The following is a 26,128-nucleotide window of genomic DNA, read 5'->3' on the forward strand; positions in this document are numbered from 1 at the left end:
AGCTGTGTAGTTCTTCCTATGGGGTAGCAGAATGTTTGAGTAGGTTGGGCATGCTGGCCTACATTTAGACGCCCATCTTAAGTGAAGTGCTTCACTTAAACCAGCCCTTTTTAAGCTGAGTTGTTTTTAAAGAAGAACTATCAAATCTGTAAAGTGGCAGCATGATAACTTTGAGCAGGAGATGAGAGACACTGGGTGTCATCTTTTAGTGAGTCCAGTCCAGCCAGTCATCTCAGCAAGCTGTTAGAACTAAAACATCAAATCAATGCTAACACAATGTTTATGCAGGTCGCTGAGTGTGATCTACACAGGCATGAACCCTAACACTGTAACCCGAGATATGATTCCAGCTGAGTCACTTAGCACTGCTTGAAGAGGAATTTCACTGAAGTTTCAAAATATCTGCATAACTACATCATTTAGATAAAATAATTCAGAGCAATTTAATGTCAAATGCTCCACTCCAGAGAAACTGCATCAGAATTGTCTAAAATGATCGTGATATGAACGAGACATCTGAGGAGTTTTAAAAAAAAAAGCTTCCTCACATGAATTTAGTGCACTCTGCATGACTGTCTATATCTTTAAATTATTACACAATTATGCAGAAGTATAATTAAAGTACCTAAGAATGTAGTTATCTGTGAAAGAAAGATAATAAAAACTATACAAAACTACTTTAAAACTAGTCCTGAATTCAGAGTTGATGGCATTTAATAGTCCCTGCTTCAACCGCCAAAGCAGTTTCACACATTATTTAAACCGCTTTTCTCAGAGCCACATGTGCTGTATAAAAAAATTACATTTGACTAGATTTAAATCTGTGAGCCGAATTCCTTTACATACTTCATCTTCCTCAGTGTGAGTCAGCCATTTCCTAACAGCTGGCCCATCTCCTACAGAATCCATTCCAGCCAACACTGCGGAGACAAACAGCACGTTAGTTTTTAGCAGATGAAGCACATACTTCCACCAATTGTTCTGCATAATTAAATAATTATACTGTAACAAAGCCATTCAGTGGGTTTGATGTGAAATGCTCTAGTCTAGAGAAACTTGTTGAGTCAGAATTGTTCACAGGGGTGGTGATAGGAACCAGACATCCAAAGAATTGAATTCCACTAAAAGCTCCCTCACAGAATATTGTTACTTGAAACGGTTGTGAATATGCTGCCCGATGCCAGAGACATTGTTTTACTACAGTTTCTGAACAAGATTTTGGCCGAAGGCATATTTTTAAAACAGAATAAAGGTCAAAAGGGACATGAATTATACCTAATAAGACAAAAACCTAATTTGTCAGATTTCATATTAAAAATAAAAAGATAGACGTGTTTATTACATGGAAGATGCACTTTAATACATTGTTGTTTTTCCAAAATATGTTCCAAACACTAATATTGTTGAATACATTTAAATAAATCATTTTATGCTATTTTTATATTTTACAAATGTATTTGATAGATGCACATTTATTTTCTGTACATGTAGACTATTTTGTCATTATGAACATTACATATGGTTCATTACATTTTGGAGAGTAAACATAACTATGTTTGCAATGTGGAAATCAGAGTCGGTACGTTTCTCTACCAAACCACTCCGAATGACTATTTACATTTCAGAAAGAGTATTATGAAGATTTTCAGATTTGGGGGGATTTCCATCTATAAACGCCAGGAGCACATATGTTTCAGTTATCAGTCAACAGGGGGCGCCACATACCGTGGAAACACCAATGTCGATTTTATCGTTTGAAGCGTGTAGCGCAGCACTTTTTAAAAGTATAAACAATGCGTCCATAATCTCTTACACAAATGAACAGTTTACGGTTTGGTTAAAATGTCTATTTTATGAAACCGCGCTTATTAACAGGCACTGGACTTTAATGGTTAATTGTTGACCAGTTCGGCCATTTTTGTTTGTGGCAAAACCCTCAAACAGTTCTCGTGCATTTAAAATAATATTTCCGCAGGCTTTTTAAGCGAAGTGAGCAACTCTGGTGTTCTCTGTGAATGTCCGGACTATACGGGTAAGGTTAATCTGCTCAGCTCTCTGTCCAGCCTGGCAGGTGGACATGTGTAGAGGAGGAAGTGGTGGTTCTCGGTCGTGTGTTTCCGTGTGAAGGTGCAGGTCGTGTGTGTGTGTGTGTGTGTGTGTGTGTGTGTGTGTGTGTGTTGTGAGAGAGTGAAGCCTGACCTCGATAAGATCAAGTACCGAGACAGGACGAGCACAGCTGCTGCAGAAATGGTATTGCACCGTCACCAGTAAGCTGAGAAGAAGGTGAGTGTCGTCATTTTGCCTGGGCGGTGTTCAGTGGCCGTTAGTGTCGTTGACGGTGTCACCTGTACTGTACGCTGTTTAACAGCGTTACAGCAAACAGCTGTTAGCAGGCTGAGCTGAGCCGAGCCGAGCTGAGCTGAGCTGGCCCAGTTCTCGCTTGTGGATTACCGAGGGAGACACCGGGTCTGAAACACAGGGCAGAAGCTGACAACCGAAGCTGTGGCAAAACATATAAGCTACGGGTTAACTAGGTTAGCTAACTAACTGGGTCTGTAGATTTAAATTTGGTTGGCTAGCAACAAGAGAGCTGTCAGTTAAAGGGAATACCAGTTGTGTGTATTAGCAGAATTAGATGTAAAAGATGGTTTCCCTGCCGTTTGTAGATAGTCCTTTCCGTTTTTTGACTGTGGACGCAGTCTCATAAGTCGTTCTGTTTCGTTATGCTTTTGTTTCATTTTCCTCGTTGTGGGGAATTAGCTGGCTAGGTTAGGTAACTAGTTAGCTAGCATGTTTAGCGGGTTTGCACTGCGAGCCTGTCAGTCCACTGCAGCGGTCATTTGTGTTTATAGATGCTTGCTGAAGCAAGAGCCTTGGAGGGCGGCCAACCCGGATAAACCAGGATCAGTGGTCTGTGTTCAGGAGTAAGAATGCTGTGCCAGGATCAGTGTTTGAGAGCATAACCGTCATACATGCAGGATGAAACTGAATTGCGATCAGTCTTTTTGCTCTAATATGCAGGTGTTCACACACGGTCGGTGCTTCAGTGTGGGATTCATCCCGCTGGTGTTCTCACTTTTAATGCTCAGTCATGCTTGAAGCATGTAGCTACACACGTATTACATTGTGTGAAATGTAACGTATGTGTCTTGCCTTTTAAATTAATTATAATTAGTGGTCTACAATGATCTAACTGAATTCAAGCTAATGAATACCCTGCTGTCTGTCCTTGTCGAACACAAGGTATGCTTGTGACATTTGGGGTTTTTGCTCTTTTTGTCTTCTCTTTGCTTGAAAAAAAATGGTTCATGTTTTCAGTTTCAGTCCTGCTCATCATCACCTTTGGCATAGCTTGCAGATATTCTCTACTCAAAGCCAGGACTGAATAAGATCTCTGAGAATGTTGTCTGGAATTTCCTTTACTGGGAGCTTTGCTCTATGAACTGTGTATTTACAGGAACCTCTCGTAGTGGCTGATTTTTAAGGGGCCCCATTTGCAGGTTTCCATGCAGAATTTTATTTTAGTTACATTTCTACTGTATAGTAAAGCAGTCTACCCTCCTTAAAAGGAGAACTCAAAAACATTGCTTAGATTTCTAAATTTGTTAAAGAAATTAAAATTACTTGTCCATTCTTGTTTAGTCTTTCTTTAATAAAAGTTGAAGCACAGTCAATATTTGTAGACTATTTTATTGCCCCTCCTTTGTTTGTACAGAAGATGCAAGTAAGATTTGACGAAATGGCAGTAATAGTATTTATCCTGTGTGTTCTGTTACTGAATGTTTGGAACTTTAATAATTTTACTCATAAATTTAATGAGTGCTGCTTATGTAGAAAGCTGTGGTACTCAAATCAGAATGTAATAACACATATATGACTTGCAACGTATGGTGTGAATGAATGTTCTGAGATGGATAGACAGCTTTGGAACAGATGTTCCTTTTTTTCTTTGATCTTCACTCTTTATGCAGTCCAGTCTTCATGCTTATTTCATGTCTTATTGCACAAGTTTGGCTAGGAAATTTAATTTCCGCTAGAAGCACTCTGATGTTACCTAAGCCCTAAAGCTGATCTGCTTTTATCTTTTAATTCATCTCTGTGACATTGTCATGGAAGGTGGAGGAAATGTTAAAACATATGAACATAGGCTAGAACTCCAGGAATGGCAGTGTATATGTTAGTTAACCAAGCTTAATATTTAAATAACCAAATATATGATGCAAACCATCTGTTTTTGTTTTTCTATAGCCTCCATACTGTTTGACAAACTCTACTGTTTCTCAGTTTATGCAAAAGAGTTGCTCACAATATGTAGGTTGTTTAATTATCTCCCTGATGATCTAATGTAAGATCATAATCTTTCCCCCCTTTTCTTTGTTGTGGTTCCAACAGACATCTCCATAGTCCCACAGACTAAAGAGTGAAATGTTGCTGTGGTCTCAGGAGTTGCTGGTGGAGAATGTCTCTTCACCTATCTCCTAATGTCTTTTTCCACTCTCCACTTTTTATCTCTTCATTCTCCACACTGTGCTCGGAGAAAGGTAAGTTCAAGTAGTGCTTAAGAGTTGAAGGAAGCTTTTATGTTGCAGTGGTTTAGTAGTAATATCACTGACTGCAATAAAGAAATAAATTAGGAAAAAAAACACAATATTACACAATTTAACCATATATGTTCAGTCAGCCATGATGTATTTGGTGTCCAAAGTCTGCTTCTTTAGTTTTGCACTGGAACTAGACACTAGTAATGTAGCTAACAAGTAATGGAAGCTTAGTATAGTGCAAACTTGGGATGCACTGATCATACATTTTTATGACTGATTACGATTCTGATTTTCAAATTGGCAAATGACAAGATTTTTTGACAATTTTTTTTTCAGATATGTGGGTTAAATGAATACATGAAACACATTTTTAATTTTGAATGAGACATTGGTTTCCTTAATGACATGACATCAGATAAAGTGCTACTTTGAAAGTAAGAGACAGATGCCTTTTTAGCACATAAGTAAGTCATGAATAATTATTTGATGGCATTTTAGTATTGGTGTAGCCTTCAAATACAGTCATGTGCAGAAGTTTGGACTCTTGTCAAATGACATGTTTTGTTGATTTTATGAATGAAATAAGTAAAACATCTTATACAGAGAACACACTTCTAGTACACAATTACTTTTTGCCGAATTTAACAAAGTGGAAAAAATAAAACATAAAATGTGGCCTGTGGAAAAGCTATGGAACATTTTATATTGTATGTTTTATTTTTTTCCAGTATGTTGCACAATATTGCAGAAAAAATGTCATATTTTGGTTTGCTTTCTATAGAACATATGTTAACTTCAACTAAAAAGTCAACAAAAAAATCATTTGACCAGAAGTGTTCAAACCTTTGCATATGACTGTATAGTATGAGTGGACTTATCTGGGTCTCTTTATTTACATTATAAACTGCAACACATCAGCCAAAGTAAAAGTAATAAATTGGGTGAGAGACTTTTTTTCTGGAAGTACTCATTGCAGGGTTCTGCTGCTTCTGTTAAAACAGCAACAGCGATGACCAAGTAGAGCTTGTATAGCTTACCTAAATGTTTGAACACAAAGAAAAAAATAACCTTGAAGGATTCAATCACAGAGAAAAATGGGTTTGTGTGTTTAGAAGGAACGAAGGAATAAACTTTGTCGTACTCAAAGGGACGTACTTTTGTGTCAGCAGTTCTCCGCTGCTTACTAACATTACACTGACACTGAATGCAATTTGCTTTTTAAACTTGGTGCTGTGATAGGAACGCCAGTATTTTGGAGATTAATAATAGTCCATAAGGCAATAATGGGATTTGTTTCTCCTGCCATTTACATAATTCCATTTCTGGTGTAAAGGGCCTGTTGAGTGTTCAGAGCATGTTTTTACTGATTCTGTTATTGACCGATTACTATTGTGTATCTCTTGTGCAAAATGCTTAAATCTTGCCACAACTTGTGTTGAGTTAGAAATCTCAAAAAGACTTGCTTGTGCATTTTCTGTATTAGATGTCAAATATAAAAATGTTGTGTAGCTGAAAAAAGAAATAGCAGCCATCCAGAAACCTGAATACATATTTTTATCCATTTTTGTAAATAACAATATGCTATTATTGATTAAAAAATGAGGACAGTGTTTATGGGTGGTTTATAAGCTTACATTACTTGTTAGTTGCATAAGTTACATTGTGACGGTGCAAACTGCAAAAATAAAATGTAAAAATGCCAAATTCACATACTACCATTGTGGCTGAGCAGCTACTTCTAAGATAAGGGGTTAAATTTTGACTGTTTCCTCCAGTTTTCAATTCTCTCTTTCAGTTCAGTTTTTATTAGAGTTGTGCAGTTTTGTTCTTTGTGGTATCATGTTTTTTTGTCATATCACATGTGCCATGTGCTAATGAAATCAACTTTCTTCCATGTCTAGACTCTTGCTCTTAGTGGGAAGATGTCCTATGCAATAAAAAGCACACAGAGTAGCAGTTTACCACTCTGGACTAGGCCTCATCAGCTCCTCCTCCTGTCCTTAGGCTATTTGTTCTGCTTCGGCCCTCCTGCTGGTAAGCTGTTTTTATTTGCACAAGCTTTTTATTATGTAAAAAGATAACTATAGTACTTCTGAATTTATGTGGCTCATTTTGTTCTTTTGTTGACTGTTGTCACTTAGCTTAGATTTTCTGTAACTTTAAATTGGCAGACCATTTTCTTATAGCTCTGCCTTGTTACTTATTTAGTTTTATGAAAAATGTGCTGTACCAGCTTTGTCTGTTGTTGTTCATCTGTGAATATGTTGTTACTTCTAGTGTGCATGAATGGTTGATACAGTTAGGGTGACTGATGGTACCCGGGTTGAGGAGTACAATGCGGAAAGCACAATGGTTGCCTTGTGCGTGAGAGAGTAGCAGAGAGAAGCTTTCACACAGAGGGGGAATTGCAAAACAGAAAGGCAGTGTGTCTGCTCTCCAAATGAAATCCTCAGAGCCTGCTGCTGCCAACAGTGCCTCTGCAGCAGAGCTTTTACCACCATCCTATAATATGCTGCTTTTGAACTTCTGTAGCTATGGAGATGAGTCATGAGCAGCGTGTTTTGGAGGCTAAAGGGAAGGGGGCTGACTGCTTACTGAACCATCACATCCTGTCTTTAAGGAAAGGGGAACTATAGTCTGAGTGTCTGCTTAGTGGTCTTCGTGATAAAAGAGCTTTGGAGAATACATATCTTGTTAAAAGGGTCAGTCCTCATTTTTTTCTGAAAGGACACAGAATTATTTATCTAAACTGAAGGGCAGTTTTGATGATGTTCAGTTTAGATAAATAATTCTGTGTCCTCCAGCATTTTGTCAGTGACTAATGCTTCCCTCCCCTCCCTGTGTATTTCTCTCTCTCTCTCTCTCTCTCTCTCTCTCTCTCTCTCTCTCTCTCTCTCTCTCTCTCTTTCTGTTTGTCTGTTTGTCTGTCTGTCTGTATCACTCCTGTTCTCAGGTGTAGAGGCCAGTCTGTGCAGAGTGGCAGGTGGAGTGTTGGGGATTTCCTGTGGCAGTGTTATTGGGCTGGGCTGGCGGCCGCTAGCTGTGGACCGTGGTGGGGCAAAGTGCTGGGAGTCGTGCTGCTTAGAGCCCTCCTGCAGTGCGGTGTGGAGTCTTGGGGGATACTGCGTCCTGCTGAGGTGTTCCCGGGCTGATGGCTGCTCCATCACATCGCTGCCGCAGCCACATGTTCAGTCTCTGGGCCTCCTGCAGATGCTCAGCAAGAACACAGCACATAAGATGAGAAGCCCCCGCCAGGCAGTGACTGCTGGAGTTAATAAAGCAACAGAGTTGCAACACAGCAATCATGTATGTGGTGTTCTGTTTTGTTTTGTTGTTCGTTTTGTGTGCTTGTTGTGTATTGTATGTAGAAATTTTTTTTTTTAACAAAAACGTTCCTTTAATTCTCTTACTTTAAGTTGAATAAAGTACACTAAATAGATAGATTTGTCCTAGTTTTAGATCTTTCACAAGGAAATTAAATGTCCTATGTGGTTTTAAGTATGTGGTTTAACCTGTAATGTTGGCCCACGCTACAATTTTGCATTTTTATAACTATATTAGGGCTGCAACAACGAATCAATTAAATCAATAAGTAAAACTAGTTGGCAGCGAATTTTTTCAACTATTAGCTGGCTCGACAGTGCTTTCATTTTCCATCTAACATTACATCAATTAAAAGAAAATGCAGATAGTGGAGACTGAAATACAGGGTTGAGGGCTGTGCACAACTTAAAGTCAAAATATGGCAACACTTAAATATCTAAAATGATGTTATTCTGTAAATTGTGTAAGACAAAGCTCACCTGACATGTTAGCAAGATTGTGACAAAAACACTAAACAAAAATACTTAAACTGTTGCTGGAGGGACGGGTTACGTTTTGAAATCGTTAATCTATACTGCATAGCTAAACTGTGCTTTTCCTTTACTAGGGCTGTGTTTTGAAAATGCGTTTGAAAACTTACCTAGACATAGTTTTAGATCAATGAAAACTGAGATTTTTGAAAAACATGGCATTTTGCTGTGTTGGTTGTATCAGGTTTCAGCAGGTTATTTTCACTCAGAAACTAAGCAATTTAGTTTTGCTTCATCTTTAAAGAGAATATAATTGGTTTCCTTATTGTTTTTGGACTTTTCACACTGACTAGAATTTTTAAGAGTAGTGCAGAAGATCTATGTCCTCGATAAAAGTCTTTGTAGCTTTTGCAAATATAATGTAGAATATATGGTATTGTGCATTAGGAGAAATAACACTTTTTGGTTTTTGAAATAAAACATTGCACATTTTCTTGATTAATCAATTGTCTAAAATGATAATGGCGTTATTGATTATGGAAGTTATTCTTAGTTGCAGCCCTCAATACATAATGTTATTTTAAATTTTTATGCTGTTATATCTGTATTGCAGGATACGCAAGTCGCACAACCCTCCAATCTGACGAGTGCAGTGACTGCTGTTGCTGGGGTGGCCCTCCAGGTGATGGCCAATAAAACAATAACTGAGTTCACCAATGGCAGCAGTGAAGAAGTGGTTCCCTCAGCTTCTTGGCAGAATTCTACATCACCAGACAACACTGTGGATCATTCAGCTTCCAACAGCAGTACGGACTTAACAACAGTCGCACCTCAATCATATTCTTCCACCCCAACAGCTCCTGCTGGTAGGAAACAAAGTGTTAAATCATTGAGGAACAGCTTTTCATATGCTGCTTTCACTGTAAGGTGCACATTAAATGAGACAATACTTTTCAAGGGGCATAAGCTGATTTAGTCATTTGTTATTTCCAGTCAGCTTCTGCCATAAGATTTTTGTGATGTCATGCCACATCATCCACTGAATCTTGTTGAACCTGTATGTTTCCGCAATAGTGAAGGAGCTGGTGGTGTCTGCTGGCAAGAACGTGGAGGTCACTCTGCCGCGCAATGAAGTGGAGCTAAATGCGTTTGTAGTGCCAGCGCCACCTCCAGGTAGTTTCTTCTGACTTTTGCTGTGAGTCACTTTTGTATTGCTGATATGATGCTCCTGTTTTTTAGTAATGGTTGACTTTGTTTCTTTGTTCTTTAAGGGACTAATTATGACTTTAACTGGCGTTTGAAGACCCACCCCAAAGACTACAGTGGAGAAGTTGAAGGGAAACATAGCAAGACACTCAAACTAAGCAAGGTTAAAACATTTAGTTCTTGTTTCATTCTCCTGTTTATTCAGCCAGATCCTTCGATACAAAGACTAATTTTTTCATATTTCATTTTTCTCCTCAGCTTACTGTGGGTCTCTATGAGTTTGAGGTCATAGTGGATGGTGATGGTGCACATGGAGAAGGCAACGTCAATGTTACAGTCAAACCAGGTGACTGAGTTTAGTACTTGTTTGACTGACAGGTGTAACCCATATTATTATTACACTTAGCTTTAGGCCTTAGTAAACACATTTTCAAGCTTTGACATACTAGGATTTGCATATTGTGCACTTGTCCTAGTGCCAGACTTACTGTCTTTTAAGGTGTGTTTTTAATGAAGACTTTTTTGCCTTACCTTTCCACAGAGCCAAGAGTGAATAAGCCGCCTATTGCTGTGGTATCGCCAAAGTACCAGGAGATCTCCTTGCCAACCAGCTCTACTGTGATCGATAGCAGCCGTGAGTATCAGTTATTAATACTTTTATTGCCTTTTACTTTTGTCACAGTTTTTCCAAATAACAGTCTTAACACATAATTAGTTTTTAACATAATCATTTTACAATCACTTGTAGTTAAACTGGCTGTTTTTGTTACTGTGCCTTTAACAGTGATGCATGTCAGTGTTCTGTTTGGCTGACCTGTGCCTCATTTAAAATAAAATAAAAAATAAAATAAAAAAAGTATGGTCTGAAACACTCTATATAACTTAAGCAGAAAAGGGCGATGATAAACTAGTGTGGTCTGAATAAGTGGATACATGTAAATATGTTGGTTTTTGTAAATACATTGATTCAGACTGTTTTTTGTGGGTCACTTTCCATATATAAATGGTCTAAACTGGGGAGTGAATAGTATGTTTTGTAACATATAACGTGTCAAACAGATTCGGATGCTTGCAGATGTAAAAGGAAAAGGAGGCTTTACTGATTTCAGCACAATCCAAGGTCGTCATCAGAAACTGCAAAAGAGTGTACGTCTCTATGCATAGATTCCCACCAAAATTTGTGTGTTCATAGCTGACGTGTTCTTGTTTCTCCTGGGTAGTCAGAGGTGAGAGAGCAATGAGTGCAAGTGATGAGCTGTGTGCGAAACGAAACGGAAACATAGGTCTTCTCTGGAGGGCATTGGCTAGCTCCTTATTGAAATGGGAGAAGAACAGAGACCACTGGGCTTGTCAGGCATTTAAACATCTAGCGTTATATAAAAATATTCTAGATTCTTATGATCTGTCAGTACCACAAAAGGGTGATTCGCTCCCTCTAGCCAATGGTGCCATTCCTCTAGGGCTAGTTTTACAGCTAGTAGCTCTCTGTCTCCTATGCCATAATTACGTTTGGCTGGAGAAAATTTATGTGAGTAAAAGGCTACCGGATGTAATTTCGGAGGATTCCCTGTGCTTTGTGACAATACGGCCCCTATTTCTGTCTCGAAGGCAACCTCTACTAAGAAGATTTCGTGCAGGTATTTGAGAATGGGGGCAGCAGTGAATACTTCCTTTAATTGCTAAAATGCGTTCTCTGCCTGTTCTGTCCACTTGAGTTTTTTGGGACCTCCCTTGAGTAGGGATGTAAATTGTGGATGAATCGATGGTAGAAATTGGCAGCCTAGGAACCTCTGCAACTCCTTCACGGAGGACAGAGTGGGCCACTGGAAAATGCCATCTACCTTTTGATCATCCACAATGACTCCCTGCGCACAGATTAAATAACCTAAAAGGAAACAGATTCAAGATGAAATTAGCATTTTTTACCCTTCAAGAATAAGTTATTATCCAACAACCTTCTCAGAGCTGAACGAACATGTTACACATGGGTAGCCTTATCGGGGGAATAAAGCAGAATATCATATAAATACGCAATAACATACTTCCCTAACATATCTCCAAGGACTTCATTAATGGATGGATGGAAGACAGAGGGGGGGCGATAGAGAGTCCAAAGGGCATAATTAAATATTCATAGTGCCCCCTAGTGGTCACAAACGTAGTTTTCAGTCCCCCTCATTTATTTTAATCAGGTTATAGGCACTCCTGAGATCTAGTTTAGTGAAGTACCTGGCCCCTTTGAGTTGTTCTAGTGCTACTGGAACTAAGGGAAGAGGATATGGGTATTCTTTGGAAATCTGATTGAGGGCCGTATAATCAATACAGGGATGTAAACCACCATCCTTCTTCTTAATGAAAAAGAAGCTAAACTCAATGGGAGATGTAGATGGTCTAATGAAGCCTTGTTGGAGGGCTTCCTGAATGTAAGTATCCATGGCCCTTTCCTCTTCTTGAGTTAAAGGATAAATTCTAGCTTTGGGAAAGGTGTGATTCTCCCTAATTCAATAGCACAATCACATTCTCTGTGTGAGGGGAGTTTGGTAGCATTATTTTTGCTGAAGGCCTCTTTCAAATCTAAATACTCTGCCAGGATTTGGACTGTGAGGTCTGCATTAGGGCTCTCTACTAGGAGGGTCTAGGAGGGTTGGGTGAGGCAAAACTGAAAACAAAATTCGGACCATCCTGAGGATCGTGTGATCAGACCAGGAAAGGGAAGGGCTATGTTTCTCTATCCAGGGCAGACCTAAAATTATTTCGAATTCAGATTGTTCTAGACCTAAAAAGGATAAGGCCTCTTTGTGTAGAGCACTGGTTTGTAAATCTATTGGGTGAGTCACTTTAGAGATGGTCCCCAGGCCTACGGTTCCTCCATCAAATGCCACCACTTTCAGAGGGGTCTTGAATTCCTCTACTGGAATTTGCAGCTGTTCCACCAGTTGAGCGTGAATGAAATTTCCTTCAGCTCCAGAATCTATTAGGGCTGAAAAAACAGCAGATTGGGGATGACAGTATACAGTTACTGGTAACATGACTGTCTTGGAATCCAACCCATTTGTGGGCACACTTACCATATTAGCACATGGAGTATACTCCACGTACTGTCCAGGGGTTGGCGCCTTTGTGGTCTGGCTCGGCATTCATGAAGCTGCTGTCCGGCTTATCACAATACAAACATAGAGGTTCTCTGACCCGACGCATTCTCTCCTCCGATGACAGACGGGAGGAATCACACTGCATAGGTTCCGAAGTCTCCCTTGGTCGGATGTCATTCTTACCCTGGTAGCTAGTCATCTAACAGTTATTTTCAGTTTTAGGCTTGCTACGTTGATGTATGAGATGATTCAAATGGATGATCAGAGTAATTAGCTGATCCAGGTTTAGGTTGACATCTTTACAGGCATCTTACAGGCAACATCTTATTATCTCTTTGTTATCTTTTAAAGATGAAATTAAAGACCTTGGACTCCAGGTCAGCGGTCATGGCTGTTAATGTTGTGGCATGAAAGCCAAGATGCAAACTAACCAATTTCGTTTTATTTACATCATGCTGTGCATAATACATACAGAATGTTGTAAATCTGAAATGTTTTCAGTACTTTAACAATTCCTTAGGAGCAATGTAAGAAGAAAATTTTTCTCATGTTCCTAATGAAAATTAATTGCTCAGATCTGCTCATGATTAAGACTAAGATAATAAGACTAACTAACAATTAAGATTTTTATCTTCTCATAGTATTTTTCTTTACATACAATGTATTTTTTTCTGCAAAGGAAAATGCTGCTGCCATGACCTATGTGATATAAACACTTCTGTATTTATGCTATGAGTGGTATACAGTGGTTCCCACTCAGTCCTGCTAAACAACTCTCCTGGGCAGGTTTATGCATTTCCTGCTCCAACTCACCTAATCCCACTCATAAAAGGCTTGATGATTAACTAATGAAATGAATCACGTGTGCTGGAGTCAGAAAAATACCAAACTGTGCATTCCCAGAACTTTCCCTTCTGATGGGTCCATGCAGAATCAACACTTGGCAATAGCACAGGATTATATCGAAGCTTGGTCCACAAAGTTTATATTTTCTTCAAGTTTGTCTGGTAAGGCAGGATGGTGGTCACAGTCAGTTAATCTAAATTTAGTACCTGGAGGTGCATTCATTTTTCTAAAGCTGCCTTCACATTATATAAGATATTTTTCTTTCCTAGGAGGGAAGAAAAAAATCAGGCAAGTGATTAACCAGCGCTACCGTGTGGTTTAATTACAAACCTAAAATATCTCTAGAGAGCTCAGGGCAAACATAGTATTTTAGACAGATCTGCCATGTAATGGGATGTTGCAAAATTGTAAAAATGCTCAACTACATTTTCTGTAAAACATAGGCTACCATTGCATAAATCACATTTTGTTTGGTAATACTCCTTAGTTAGCAAGTCTTAGTATAGATTTTTAGGATTAGAAAATGTGTGAAATGTCTTTTTTACTTTTGGAGGTATTTAATTTAGGTATGCACAGGTATGTCTTAATGGATCAAGTATTGGCGTATTGGCTGAAATAGTTTAGATCCCTTGTTTCTTTTTGTGTTCCGTTTACTTTACTGTTATAGAGATGATATCTACAAACTGCAGCATTGAGGTGATTTTTCAGAAGAAAGTGGTCTAAATAATCTGCATCCGTGACTAGTTTAATGTGTAAGGTGAAAACTAGTAGTATCTGCGTTGCCCGTGTTTAACTGGGGTTCAACTAGCAACCTTTCTAAGATGATTAGCAAAGATCAATTTATTTTGTATACTGAACTAATTCAGATCAGTCCACCAACCAAAACTATCCATCTAACAGCAGTCCTGTGGTCAGAAACCGACTACTGGTGAAAGTCTAAATGTCGGCAAAACTGACAGCAAAGTCAGACATGCTGAGAAAAACATGGAAGAATCATGCCGTTTTAGTTTGTGTGCACTGTTGTTCAGTTGGAACAGTATTGTTTTTACTATAGGTCTTATTAAAGTATTAAAAAGCATTACATTTGTGCAGCAGTCCTGTTATAATGATATGAGGAATACCTTAATTCAATACCTTAAAACGTTCTGCTTGTATCCCTCAGAGAGCACCGATGATGATAAGATAGTAGCGTGGCACTGGGAAGAGGTGAAGGGGCCCCTCCGAGAGGAAAAGGTCTCAGCAGATACAGCCATTCTTACCCTTACTAACCTTGTCCCAGGCAACTACACTTTTAGGTAAGCCTCCACTGCAGCTCCAACTCCTCTGGTTCAGAGAGGAATAAAGAGCACAGATTTGATAGTGGAATGTTAATTTTAGTTTTTTTTTTTTATCTAGGCTTGTTTAATTTTTCTCCAGAAAAAAGTTGTTCTGTGGTTCACTCCTGTTTTATTTCTGTGTGATTGTAGTCTCACAGTGACTGACTCAGATGGAGCTCAGAGCTCAACCCAAGCCATGCTGTCAGTCAACAAGGCAATGGACTACAGGCCTGTAGCCAATGCTGGACCTAATCAGGTCATCACTCTGCCGCGCAACTCTATCACTCTCTATGGCAACCAGAGCACAGACGATCATGAGCCTCTGGCTTATGAATGGTCCCTCAGCCCAGAGAGCAAGGGCAAGGTGGTGGAGATGCAGGTAAACAAGAAAAGAGATGCTTCATTTTCTCTTATTGCATTGTTTGGGATTGTGTCACATTGTGTATTTTCTAAAGCCTCTGCTCTCTCAGTCCACACATGAAAACATTATGATACATAGCATAGAACATAATGTTCATATTATCATATTATGATAAAACTGCACAAGTTAGTAGGTTTATGTATTTAGTAGAGCTTGAACAGTATAAAGATTTTGTGGATGATATAGAGACCAAATTTAAATGGCTACTGGCCTAGCATAATTAAATGTTTATGTTTTTGTTTTATACTCCAGTAGTTTTAGTTAAATGCTACATTCCTGACAAATGATTTTCAGCTGTCAAGTATCACACATCATGAATTCAATTAAGCAACAAACTGTGCTCAAAATAGCATGCTGTGTACTATGTTCTGCATTAGCATATACTGTCTGCTTCTCTTCATAGTAGTATAAAGTATAGTATCCAGTCTGCAGCAGAAGCCATGTGCCGTACTACAAGGAAGGAGCACAACTAGACTGTCAACATCTGGGGCTCAACCAGTCAAATTGACCTCCAGAGCTGCCCCATTTTCTTTAGCTGTCCAGTCACTGATTAGTATGCGATGCTAGGCACTTTTCAGCTGTTTAGCAGCATGTCTAAATATATTTTGTTCGAGATGTCCCTGCGGAGTTTTGACAGATACATTGACAGAGGGTGTTGTTTTCTACCCATCTTCAAAGCTGACATTTTTAAGTTTTGACATGTGTCTGTGTGGTAAACCTGTGTGGTTTCCAGACACCTCTGCTTTCCTAGGTTTTGTTTCTATACATTTTATGTACTTTTGTAATGCGTATCATATTGGTGTTTTATGGTCATGTTAATCACTTCAGCCTGTATTGTTAGAGTATAGTTAGATAGAGAGCTTAATATTGAGCCGGCCAGTGGTATAACTGTCAGAGATTTCGCCTTGTCATTGGGAGGTCGCAATTTTGGATCCTGGTGGTACTGTGACCAGAAAATGTCACCAGTTAACTAGACATGCACTTGCTCGATACAGAAAATACTGCTGGGTTTTAATATCGCCTGATTTTATCGATTGGGCGTGGTGTTAAGTCATTTGTACCTGTGGTTCTAAATCAAAATGAAGAACATGCAGGAAATAATATCTCTTTCACTGACAGGGCAATGCCAGAAACCATATGAAAATGTGAGGCACACTTAACATGTGCTAAACTGTGTTTATAGACAGTCTAAAGCTTTGTATACTTATATGTTTAATATCTACAGTTATATATAATAAAATTAAATACTGCTAATTTGTTGCTTGTATTTTGCAGATGTAAGGTTTTAATAACTGTGTACTTTGCTAGTTATTGTCATTTCTACAGTCAATTGTTTGTTGAACTTTACACTTTTGGTGCCACTGTCATGCTCTGAAGTTAGCTGACTGATTACTTGTCTTACCTGTGCACAGGTGTGCAGTGTTTCCTCTTTCAGGAAGGATGTGTTCAGACAACAGGCCACTCAGGGCAGGTTCTGCCCTGAAAAATAATATGCTTGTGTGCAATGTGATTTGAATCATCAAGTTCAACTTTTTTTTCAGTGTAGATATTCTGTGTGGCCACTAAATATATTTTGATATTTTATCAGATGTTTCTCTACATATAATTAATCAAAAACCTTTAATTTAGGGAGTACGGACCCCTACTCTACAGCTGTCTGCTATGCAGGAGGGAGACTACACTTTCCAGCTCACCGTCACGGATTCATCTGGACAGCAGGACACAGCTCAGGTCACTGTCATTGTGCAGCCAGGTGGGTATCTCCCAGCATGCCATGCATCAATTTGGTGTTTTTTTTCCCACAAATTAAGGCAGTGCAGAGAGAACCCCTGTATTAATGCCTGATCTGTTGTGCTGTGGAATATCCCTTCAGAGAACAACAAGCCCCCTGTAGCAGATGCAGGACCAGACAAAGAACTGACGCTTCCTGTGGATCACACTACCCTGGATGGCAGCAAAAGCACCGATGACCAGAAAATAGCCACTTATCATTGGGAACAGACCAAGTACGTAACATATTGTCAGTGTCCTATCAAATCAATGTAACTATTTATTTTTAAATGTTTGTTTATTTTATGTATATTTTTTTATATGATTTGCAAATACCTAATTCGTTTCACATCATTTAATGACAAAACAACCAAAAGAAATGGTTAAAAAAAATCCCATTGCTAAGAACATTTAGACTATCAAACTATCCTACTTGAGAGCCCCCCAGTACAGATTCTTGATGGCAATCCCTTGTGATAACATAATCCTGTAAAATATCCTCAACAGATCAAAAGAGACTTGCATTTTGAATGCGTTTTAAAGAGCAAGTAGCGTCACATTCCATGATGTGGTCATTTTAAAAACTCCCCAGTTTTTTGGTGTTGGTAAAAATGTGGATTTATGTGTAAAATGGCCCTACTGTTTAAAGAGAGTTTTTTTAATACTTTTCTGACTTTTGTATAGCAGTCAAATAGTGTACTGAATAATTCTATTGCCTAATGTAAGGAAAGTGTCTGGTTTTCATATCAGCATGTAACTCTAGTAGCAAGTAAGAGTCTCTGGGCAAGACTCCTACTACTACATTTCTTTTCTCTGAAATATGATGAAACCATTTCAGGATAACTGCATAACATATGCTGTGAATTATATAATAATTATATGTGAATTATTATAATTACCATATACTATCAAGTATGTTTTTGTTCACGTTCATGTTGTCCTTTTTTCCTTCAAGTCCCCTGCCATTTAAAATGTGTGAGCACAAGCCTGAACAGTACTATCAGAACAATTAAGCATAGAGTATTATACCAACCATATATGAGTATTGAAACTATAAGGTATGCAGAAACACACTTTGTAACCATGTGATGGTGGTGTAGGGGCCCAGAAGGAGTGAAGATTGAGAATGCAGACAGTGCTGTTGCCACTGTGACAGGGCTACAAGTGGGGACATACACGTTCATGCTGACGGTGACGGATGAGAGGGGTCTGCAGAGTTCTGACACGGTCACTGTGATTGCCCGTGAAGGTATGTAGCTCATATAATTTTTATATTTTTATAATAATTGCTGAAAGTGCCTACTGTCCACATGGTTCAGGGTCATTGTGCCTTTTATTAGGCCGACACCTCTTAGGCTGACTCACCTTAACTCGTGATTGCTTACAGGTAAATCATGCAGACCATATCAAAGACTGTACTAAAGTTCTTCACATTTCCATAACATCAGAGCTTGACCAACCACCTGTGGCCAGAGTGCAGTCCAGCCCACCAGTCACGTTACCTGTCCGTACAGCAGTCCTAGATGGCTCCCATTCCTCTGATGATAAGGGAGGGATCAGTTTCCTCTGGACTCGGGATGGCAGTAGCCCAGCAGCTGGGGTAAGCTGAAGAACCTGCCAGGAATTGTTCATCCAGTCTTGATAATTATTTTGATCATACAGAAAAGGGAGCAGGAGCTAAGTAGTTAGTCAGCATAAAATGAAAGATATCATGTTGCGTGGCAGAAGGAGAAAGAAGTGGAACTGGTTAGGTTGCTCCACTTTTTGGTTACGGTCATAACATTGTGTTTATTTTAAATGAAAGTTTGAAAATCAAACATATGCAAATTTCCCCTCACCGCAAATGATACATTTTAGGTAACTCATGTTTTCTTCTTTAGTTTTGCACTGAAGATACTAGGCTGATGCGGCTACCAAGTAATGGGAGCCGATATGCACCAGTTAGCAATATGCAAATTGCATGTCTGAATCATCACACATATGTAGTCTCTGGCCACCCATTGTGTCACACTGTTGACTGTAAATGCGAACTAAACCAAACATCTAACACCAAAGGCTGTTTGCCCAGATAATGGATAAAGCCCAGTTTTGGACTAAATTGCAGTGGAAATATTGAGTCACCATTGGGAATTATTTTTAGTCTAGGAAACTGGCCCCAGAAAGCTATTTCGATAGATTACATGTAGACTACAGCTGCCAAATTCAGAAATAACATTGTTATACATGCTGTTTAATGCTTTGAATGCTGTGTACCATAACCTTGCAGCCTGAACTGAAGGTAATTGTAAATATGTGTGCTGTGTGATTCATCTTTGGTAGGATGTCCTGAAAAATTCTGACCACCAGGCAGTGCTGTTTCTCGACAACTTGGTGGAGGGCAAGTACAGTTTCACTCTGACTGTGACAGACAGCAAGGGCCAGAGCAGCACTGACCGAGGCACTGTGGAGGTCCGCCCAGGTCAGTGTTGTGTTGTGCAGTGTTTTTAACATTTTTGTATTTTTATTATTTTTATTCTTTTGTAGGGTGCAGGCAGGATGGATTGGGTGGAGACAGATGTCAGGGCTGATGTGTGACAGAAGGATAGCAGCAAGAGTGAAAGGGAAGGTTTATAAGACAGTAGTGCGTGCTGCTATGTTGTATGTTTTGGAGACTGTGGCTCTGTCTAAAAGACAGGAGGCTGAGCTGGAGGTGGCGGAGATGAAGATGCTGAGATTTTCGTTGGGAGTGACGAGGCTGGACAAGATTAGAAATGCGCAGATCAGAGGGACAGTGAAGGTGGAGTAGTTTGGAGATAAAGCCAGAGAGGCCAGGTTTAGATGGTTTGGACATGTGTTGAGGAGGAATAGTGGATATATTGGGCAAAGAATGTTGGAGATGGAGCTGCCGGGTGGAAGGAGAAGAGTAGACCTCAGAGAAGGTTTATGGATGTAGTGAAGGTGGACATGGAGATGGTTGGTGTGAAAGTAGAGGAGGCAATGGATAGGGCAAGATGGAGGCAGATGATCCGCTGTGGCGACCCCTAAAGGGAGCAGCCGAAAGAAGAAGAAGTATTTTTGTACATTTGAGTATTTTGCAAAATTACTGATCTTGACAGCACTTGCTAGAAGTTACTGTGAAAAAGTAAGTTCTTCATTAAGACGTCCTCTGTCTGGCTGATGGCAGATGTGTGGGAACGGGACCTTGTGGAGCTTGTGCTGGAAGTGGCTGTGTCTCAGGTGTCCCACAGGCAAAGGGATATGCTGCTTAGACAGGTGGGTGTCCTGCTGGGAGTACTGGACAGTGACATCACCGTGCGAGAGATCAACGCCTTTAACGAGCACAGGTCAGTTCAGCAGAATGACCACCCTGCCTAAATGTCATAACAGAATTGTTGTAGTTTTTTTCTCATTTAGGTTCTTAGAAGATTATATTATGTGTTTTTATTCTTGAGGCTCCCAAACTACTGATGTAAAAAAGAAATCATGTACCCGGAAAATTAATTTCTTGTACATGGTGCGCAGTACATATCAAGTGATTAAAAATAAGGAGAATAAAAGTTTGGTTACACTCTGTGTATATGTGTATCATAGCTGGGTTGTAACTGAATACATGTAATTTCATGTAGGTCAGTATTCTTGTTTGACGGTTGTATGTTAGACACTAAAAGTCAAATTTGGATGAAAACCATTATGTATGTCACAGCAAATGAACCAGTTGCAGAGAACGGGTGTGGTGAGTACAACAGCATGCTGCTGTATCTGGTAGACTTATATCGGGCAAAATCGACTGAAAGACTTAAACAGTTTGCTTATAAAGGTAATCCAGATAAATTCCACAACTGCAGTTTGAAGGGTAACTTTTATTCTCCAAACTTTTATTCTCCTTATTTACACCTTGCAGGGCAGAATAGGAATCTAAAGCAGAATATTGGGCACAACCTTCCAATATTTCTAGGCATGTCTTACTTGAATACCTTATTGACTTCAACAAAACATTGACATTTATCAAGTGGATGTACACAGAGCACACATGAAGCACAGACAATTGTTTCTGTTTTAATGTTCATCTTCTCTACTCAACTAAATGATTTTAAAAAGACAAGGGCTCCAAAAAAGTTAATTATTTGATTTGATTACTTAAAAAGTAATCGAATTATGTTACATTATCTGTAATTATTACCATAATACATTTTTAAAGTAACCCTCCCAACCCTGACCTGTATGTGCATGTGTGTGCTTGTGTTTGGTTCAGCACTCGTTTAGTATTCCTGGTGTCAGGAGGACCCGGGCGGCCTCCTCTGTCTGGTCACAGTGTTGCCACGAGTCTGCGTAACAAACTGCGCAAGCAAAAAAATGACTTCCTTATCTTCAAAGCGCGGCGGGTGGACACAGTCGGTGAGTACTGATTCCCTCTCACACACACCATGAATAATTTGCAAAGGCATTAGAGCAGTGCCTCTTATTGATTTATGGTGACTGTGTGCTGGGTGTGTAGTCTGCCAGCTGAACTGCTCCAGCCATGGTGAGTGTGACTCCTTTACCCGCCGCTGTGTGTGTCACCCTTTCTGGATGGAAAACTTCATCAGAACTCAGCTGGGGGATGCAGAGAGCAACTGTGGTGAGAAATTGTCTTACACTCAGATAGTGGCATCACTAGTGCTGGAAATACATACAGAGCTGATCTCAAACAATATAAAGACGTATGTCCAAATCTTTGTAGACATCTTGTTCTAATTAGTAAATACAGCTACTTCAAGGTGCACCTATTCCTTACCAGACAGTTCGTATAATATCAATAGAAAAGCACTCCCAATAAAATGAGGTGCAATGGTGGACTATACATGAGCAATCATCATGCCCAATGCCATATTCAGCTCAACAGCGTTCTCTGAAGTGGTTGATCTCCATCCAGTACCTTTGGGATGAGTTGGAGTGGCGATTATGTTCCAGGACTTATCATTCAACATCAGTACCTGACCTCACTAATGCACTTGAGGCTGAATACAATCAAACTTTACCAGCAATATTGGAAGATCTAATGTAACACCTTCCCAGATGAGTAGAGCCCATTACTGCAGTAAAGTGGGACAGATGAAATCCCTATTAATGTCCTTAATATTACAAGAATTGTTGTATGAGCAGGTGTCTACACACTTTTGGATAATGTGTTCATAATGTGTTCACTTTAATCATGTGTTTACATCTGGACTGCCCATCTCTTTCAGAATGGAGTGTTTTATATGTGACAATAGCATCGTTCATGATAGTGGTTGCCCTGGCCACTCTGGTCTGGGGGCTGGTGTGTTGCTGTAACAGGTAAAGGAGATGATGACAATGATGTTTTTAATGGAGCAATATTCAGAATTATCCACCTGAATATATGTGCCTTGCTAAAAATATTGAAACACATCACTAGCAAAATGAAAATGTAATGTGTAGAATAATGGAAATGCAATTGTATATTTGAATTTAAATTACTCACTCATGCAGTTTTTTGACCAATTTGATTGGTCCACAACTGCATTACTTTATTACACTAGTTTTGACATCTCACTTCCAAAGACATTTTTACACTTCAATAATAACTTTATTTAAATGAACATTTCATTAAAAAGCAATTGTCTCAACAGCCAATATGCATTACAGTATGTAGTTTTTCTGAGGTTTGATAAGTTGGAACAGATAGAAAATAAGCCCCAGTAGTTTCACATTTAGAAAAAAATTAAATATCTGAGTACATATGTGAATGCCTGCTAATATTGTTCAGTCGTTACAATGCATTCATCTGATGCATCAAATGCATGCTAGCTGTTGTCATTTGCTGTTTGCTGTATTTGGGACAATTTTGTGCACACTGATTTGTGCATCTTTTTTTTCCTCAAAACAATAATTTCAGTCAGAAATTCACCAAATACAAGCTTAAATTCAGTTTAATGCAGACATTAACATAAATTGAAAAAAAAAGTATAGTACATGTCTAGAGATGTGCCACAGTACAGTACATTGTACATATACATGTGTAGTTATACAATATGTGCAGTTAAAGATGCAAACATTAAAAATATCATTTACATTTTCATTATTAGTGGCAGCAATATTTATGTACATCATCTGCATTTATTTATGCAGTTCATACTGATATGTGTGTTTGTGTCTGTGTGTGCTTTGTGTAGACGCAAAGGAAAAGTTAGACGGAAAAGTAGATATAAAATACTTGAAGGAGATGACCAGGATAGCATGGAATTACATCCACATAGAGCAGGTAAACATATTTTCACAATATCAAACAAACATCATTCAAAGACAAAAGAATTGAATCAAGATTCTTTGTCTTTGTTTTCCCTCTCTTCTAGGCCGTCTGAAGCAAGTCCCTGCTCCCACTTCGTCTGCTCTCATGCACTCAGACTCAGAACTGGACAGTGATGATGGCCAGGCTGGTGTCCCCTGGACTGACCGAGAGCGGGGCCAACTCCTGCGACCCCAAAATGGGTCCCTGCGCAATGGTCAAGGGCCGCACAGAGCCAAAAAACAGAGGGAGGAGCTGCTATAGCGACATCCAAACCCTGTTTTATTTCACATGGACTTTATACCCCACACTCTGGCCATGTCACATAGAAGACTCATAGTAGTGTCTGTGGAGAGATCTTTGAAGACTGAAAGCTAGCATCTCCCACTGCCGGCCCAAACTGAATCTCTGCCCAATCTGAGCCAGAAGACACGTGTGATTCAATACTAAGGCAAGCACTGTCTTTATCCTGTAAGAAAAAAAATCAGTAATGTGGAGTCATCTATGCCCAGAGTCAATGAGAATGTATTAGCTACTTCAGAAGGAGTCATAGAATAGGTGAAATGGGAGAGTGCTGTTTGAAAAAAACAACCAAGTTCCTCTCTGAGAGAGACCCAAGTGGCATGTCACAAAGGTAATTGAGCCAAACCCATTACCGCTAAGTTTTGTAAACTGGTGGTCTGTGCTTCTAAACACTGCCTTGAACACCCCCAAACTAGACCGCTTTCCTACACTTGTGGCAATAGTGCAGTCGAAGAGCACTGTCCTCAGCGCTGCACCCATCTCTGCCAAGTTGTATGAGTGTGCACGTATGATTGTGCTGTGCAAGATTTATTTTACTGGAAATAACGCATGCATTATCAGGTTGTGTATGTGTGTGTGCTATTTTTGTCTGTAGGGCCTTTTTGGTGAAATTTGCTTTTTCACACTTAGGTTTATCAACCTCTTTGCTACTCAAATCACCAGCAAACAAAAGTGAAGTCTGCTTAGCTTTGTTTGTGAATGTTAAGAGGAGCATTTTCGCACTTAAAGGAATAGAATGTGTTTTTTGATGGCTTGTCTCACACTGGAAAAATCACTGGAAGTAACACTGGACCTCACCTCTCTTTGGCCCTCAGCTTTGTGTCTAAGCTTCTGCAAGATGGACACAAGAGAAAACAAAAACCTGAGCTTGACTCTTAACCCAAGACTATTTGAACCTTGTTGACCACTTTGATGTCTTGTCTGATTTTAGTTTTCTTTTAACTGGTCACTTGATCTCTTGCACTTTGTTACACAAACTACTCATCTGCCCTCACTGGTTGCTTTCTGAAACATGCTGATGCTCATTAGTCAGTTTAAGAATGCCTTTGATAAAGGCTTTTGTGATAATCTGTGTTTGATAGACACTTCTTTTTCCATCGCTCCTCTTCTCGTCATGACTGACGAATGAGTGTATTTTAACTGGACTACTTGAATGGAGTGTCCACAAGTCAGGATGTTGTTGGGTGAGAGCTGAATCAATGAATGAGCCCCTTTTTTTGTTATTTGATCCAATTACATAAATATGAATGCCTTCCTCACAAATGCATGAATGGGTGATGTAGACCCTACTGAGAGCAGAGGGAAGAAAAATCTGAGGATTTTCCTCATTTTAAACTCCTTGTTTTTAAGTGAAGGACTCCCTGTTCTATGTGACTCAATCACATGAAACTGGATTATCATTAAATGAAAGTCAAGAAACGTCTTTTTTTCCAGAGCCTTCTTTTCCAAACATATTGTAGGATTATAATTGTTGTGGCATGATAGCATGAGTATTGTTTGAATGTTTTTCCTAACAGTTAAGGTTGCTTAATCTTTCAAATGGTGATCTTAAAGCTAGTGTTTTTTGGACGTTTATGGTAGAACAACTCATGTACATAATAAGTATAACCTCACAATCTAGCCTATGTAATGATGTCTGGATTTTAATCAGAGTTGGACACCATAAACATTACTTGAAGATTTCTTTCTAGTGTCAGCAATGAGGACTTGATCACCTTCTATCTTATACCCACTAACTAGAGCCAAGTCCTTCACACTTTCAGTGCAGTGTGCATATTTGTCCCCACTACAGTTTTTAACTTCTGCAATTCCTGCAATTCACTGGGGGTGTACACCTAGAGACGGAGCAAGTCTGAACAGGTAGGCTCTATATTTGTGCTAAACAGAGTAAGACAGCAGTTGTGGTGTGGAACAATCTGTTATTTTTTTTAGTTTAAAAATGTTCTGTCAAACTTGCATTTTGATATTTGCTCTGTTTGAAAACAGAGCAATCAGGACAATAAAGAGGCTCTAAAAGGTTTTTTTATGAGCCAAATAGTCCATAACAGACTTCCATCCTGTAAATTTGATGGGAACAATGCCTCAAATATTTTCTTCAAAAAGAAAATAAGGGGGACAAAACTAAATATTTGTAAAGGAAACAGCAGTTACCATTTATAACAAAAAGAACCAGATGGAAATGCTCAAAATATATAGGATAAAAGTGGACAATCATAGTGGTTTCATTAAAATAAAAGTTGCAGAGATAGAAAGTACATTAAAACACAGACCATTTTCATACATTGAAAAATGAAAATCAAACATTTGATTAATGCATTTTACATGGACTATTGCCAAATGTATTTGCTCATCTGCCTTGCATATGAACTTAAGTGACATCCCATTCTTAATCCATAGGGTTTAATATGCTGTCAGCCCACCCTTTGCAACTATAACAGCTTCAACTTTTCTGGGAAGGCTTTCCACAAAGCGTAGGAATGCATTTGTGGGAATGTTTAACCACTTTCCAGAAGCGCATGTGAGGTCAGACACTGATGTAGGATGAGAAGGCCTGGCTCGCAATCTCTGCTCCAG

The 26,128-nt window shown here is 39.2% G+C and overlaps 1 protein-coding gene across 4 annotated transcripts; it reads left to right on the forward strand.

Moving 5' to 3' along the window:
• Window positions 1-1,753: 1,753 nt before the first annotated feature.
• On the forward strand, window positions 1,754-24,973 carry kiaa0319l (KIAA0319-like ortholog). Of its 4 annotated transcripts, none has more exons than XM_037535387.1 (22): window positions 1,754-2,032; window positions 4,393-4,541; window positions 6,443-6,575; window positions 7,495-7,847; window positions 8,949-9,201; window positions 9,410-9,508; window positions 9,607-9,704; window positions 9,800-9,887; window positions 10,083-10,175; window positions 14,642-14,774; window positions 14,946-15,174; window positions 16,846-16,969; window positions 17,090-17,222; window positions 18,087-18,235; window positions 18,435-18,586; window positions 19,306-19,444; window positions 20,150-20,309; window positions 21,218-21,360; window positions 21,461-21,583; window positions 22,191-22,281; window positions 23,139-23,227; window positions 23,319-24,973. In XM_037535387.1, exons 2-22 carry the CDS (start codon window positions 4,482-4,484, stop codon window positions 23,513-23,515), a joined length of 3,039 nt encoding a protein of 1,012 aa, XP_037391284.1. In that variant the 5' UTR covers window positions 1,754-2,032; window positions 4,393-4,481; the 3' UTR covers window positions 23,516-24,973. The 4 variants fall into 4 exon arrangements, with proteins under 4 accessions (XP_037391284.1, XP_037391285.1, XP_017551682.1 ...); XM_037535388.1 differs by lacking the exon at window positions 1,754-2,032 and adding an exon at window positions 2,052-2,283 and having other exon boundaries at window positions 8,949-9,141; XM_017696193.2 differs by lacking the exon at window positions 1,754-2,032 and adding an exon at window positions 2,053-2,283.
• The last annotated feature ends 1,155 nt before the right edge of the window (window positions 24,974-26,128 follow it).

This window comes from Pygocentrus nattereri, chromosome 27 (genome assembly GCF_015220715.1).
Source record: "Pygocentrus nattereri isolate fPygNat1 chromosome 27, fPygNat1.pri, whole genome shotgun sequence".
NCBI lineage: Eukaryota > Metazoa > Chordata > Actinopteri > Characiformes > Serrasalmidae > Pygocentrus > Pygocentrus nattereri.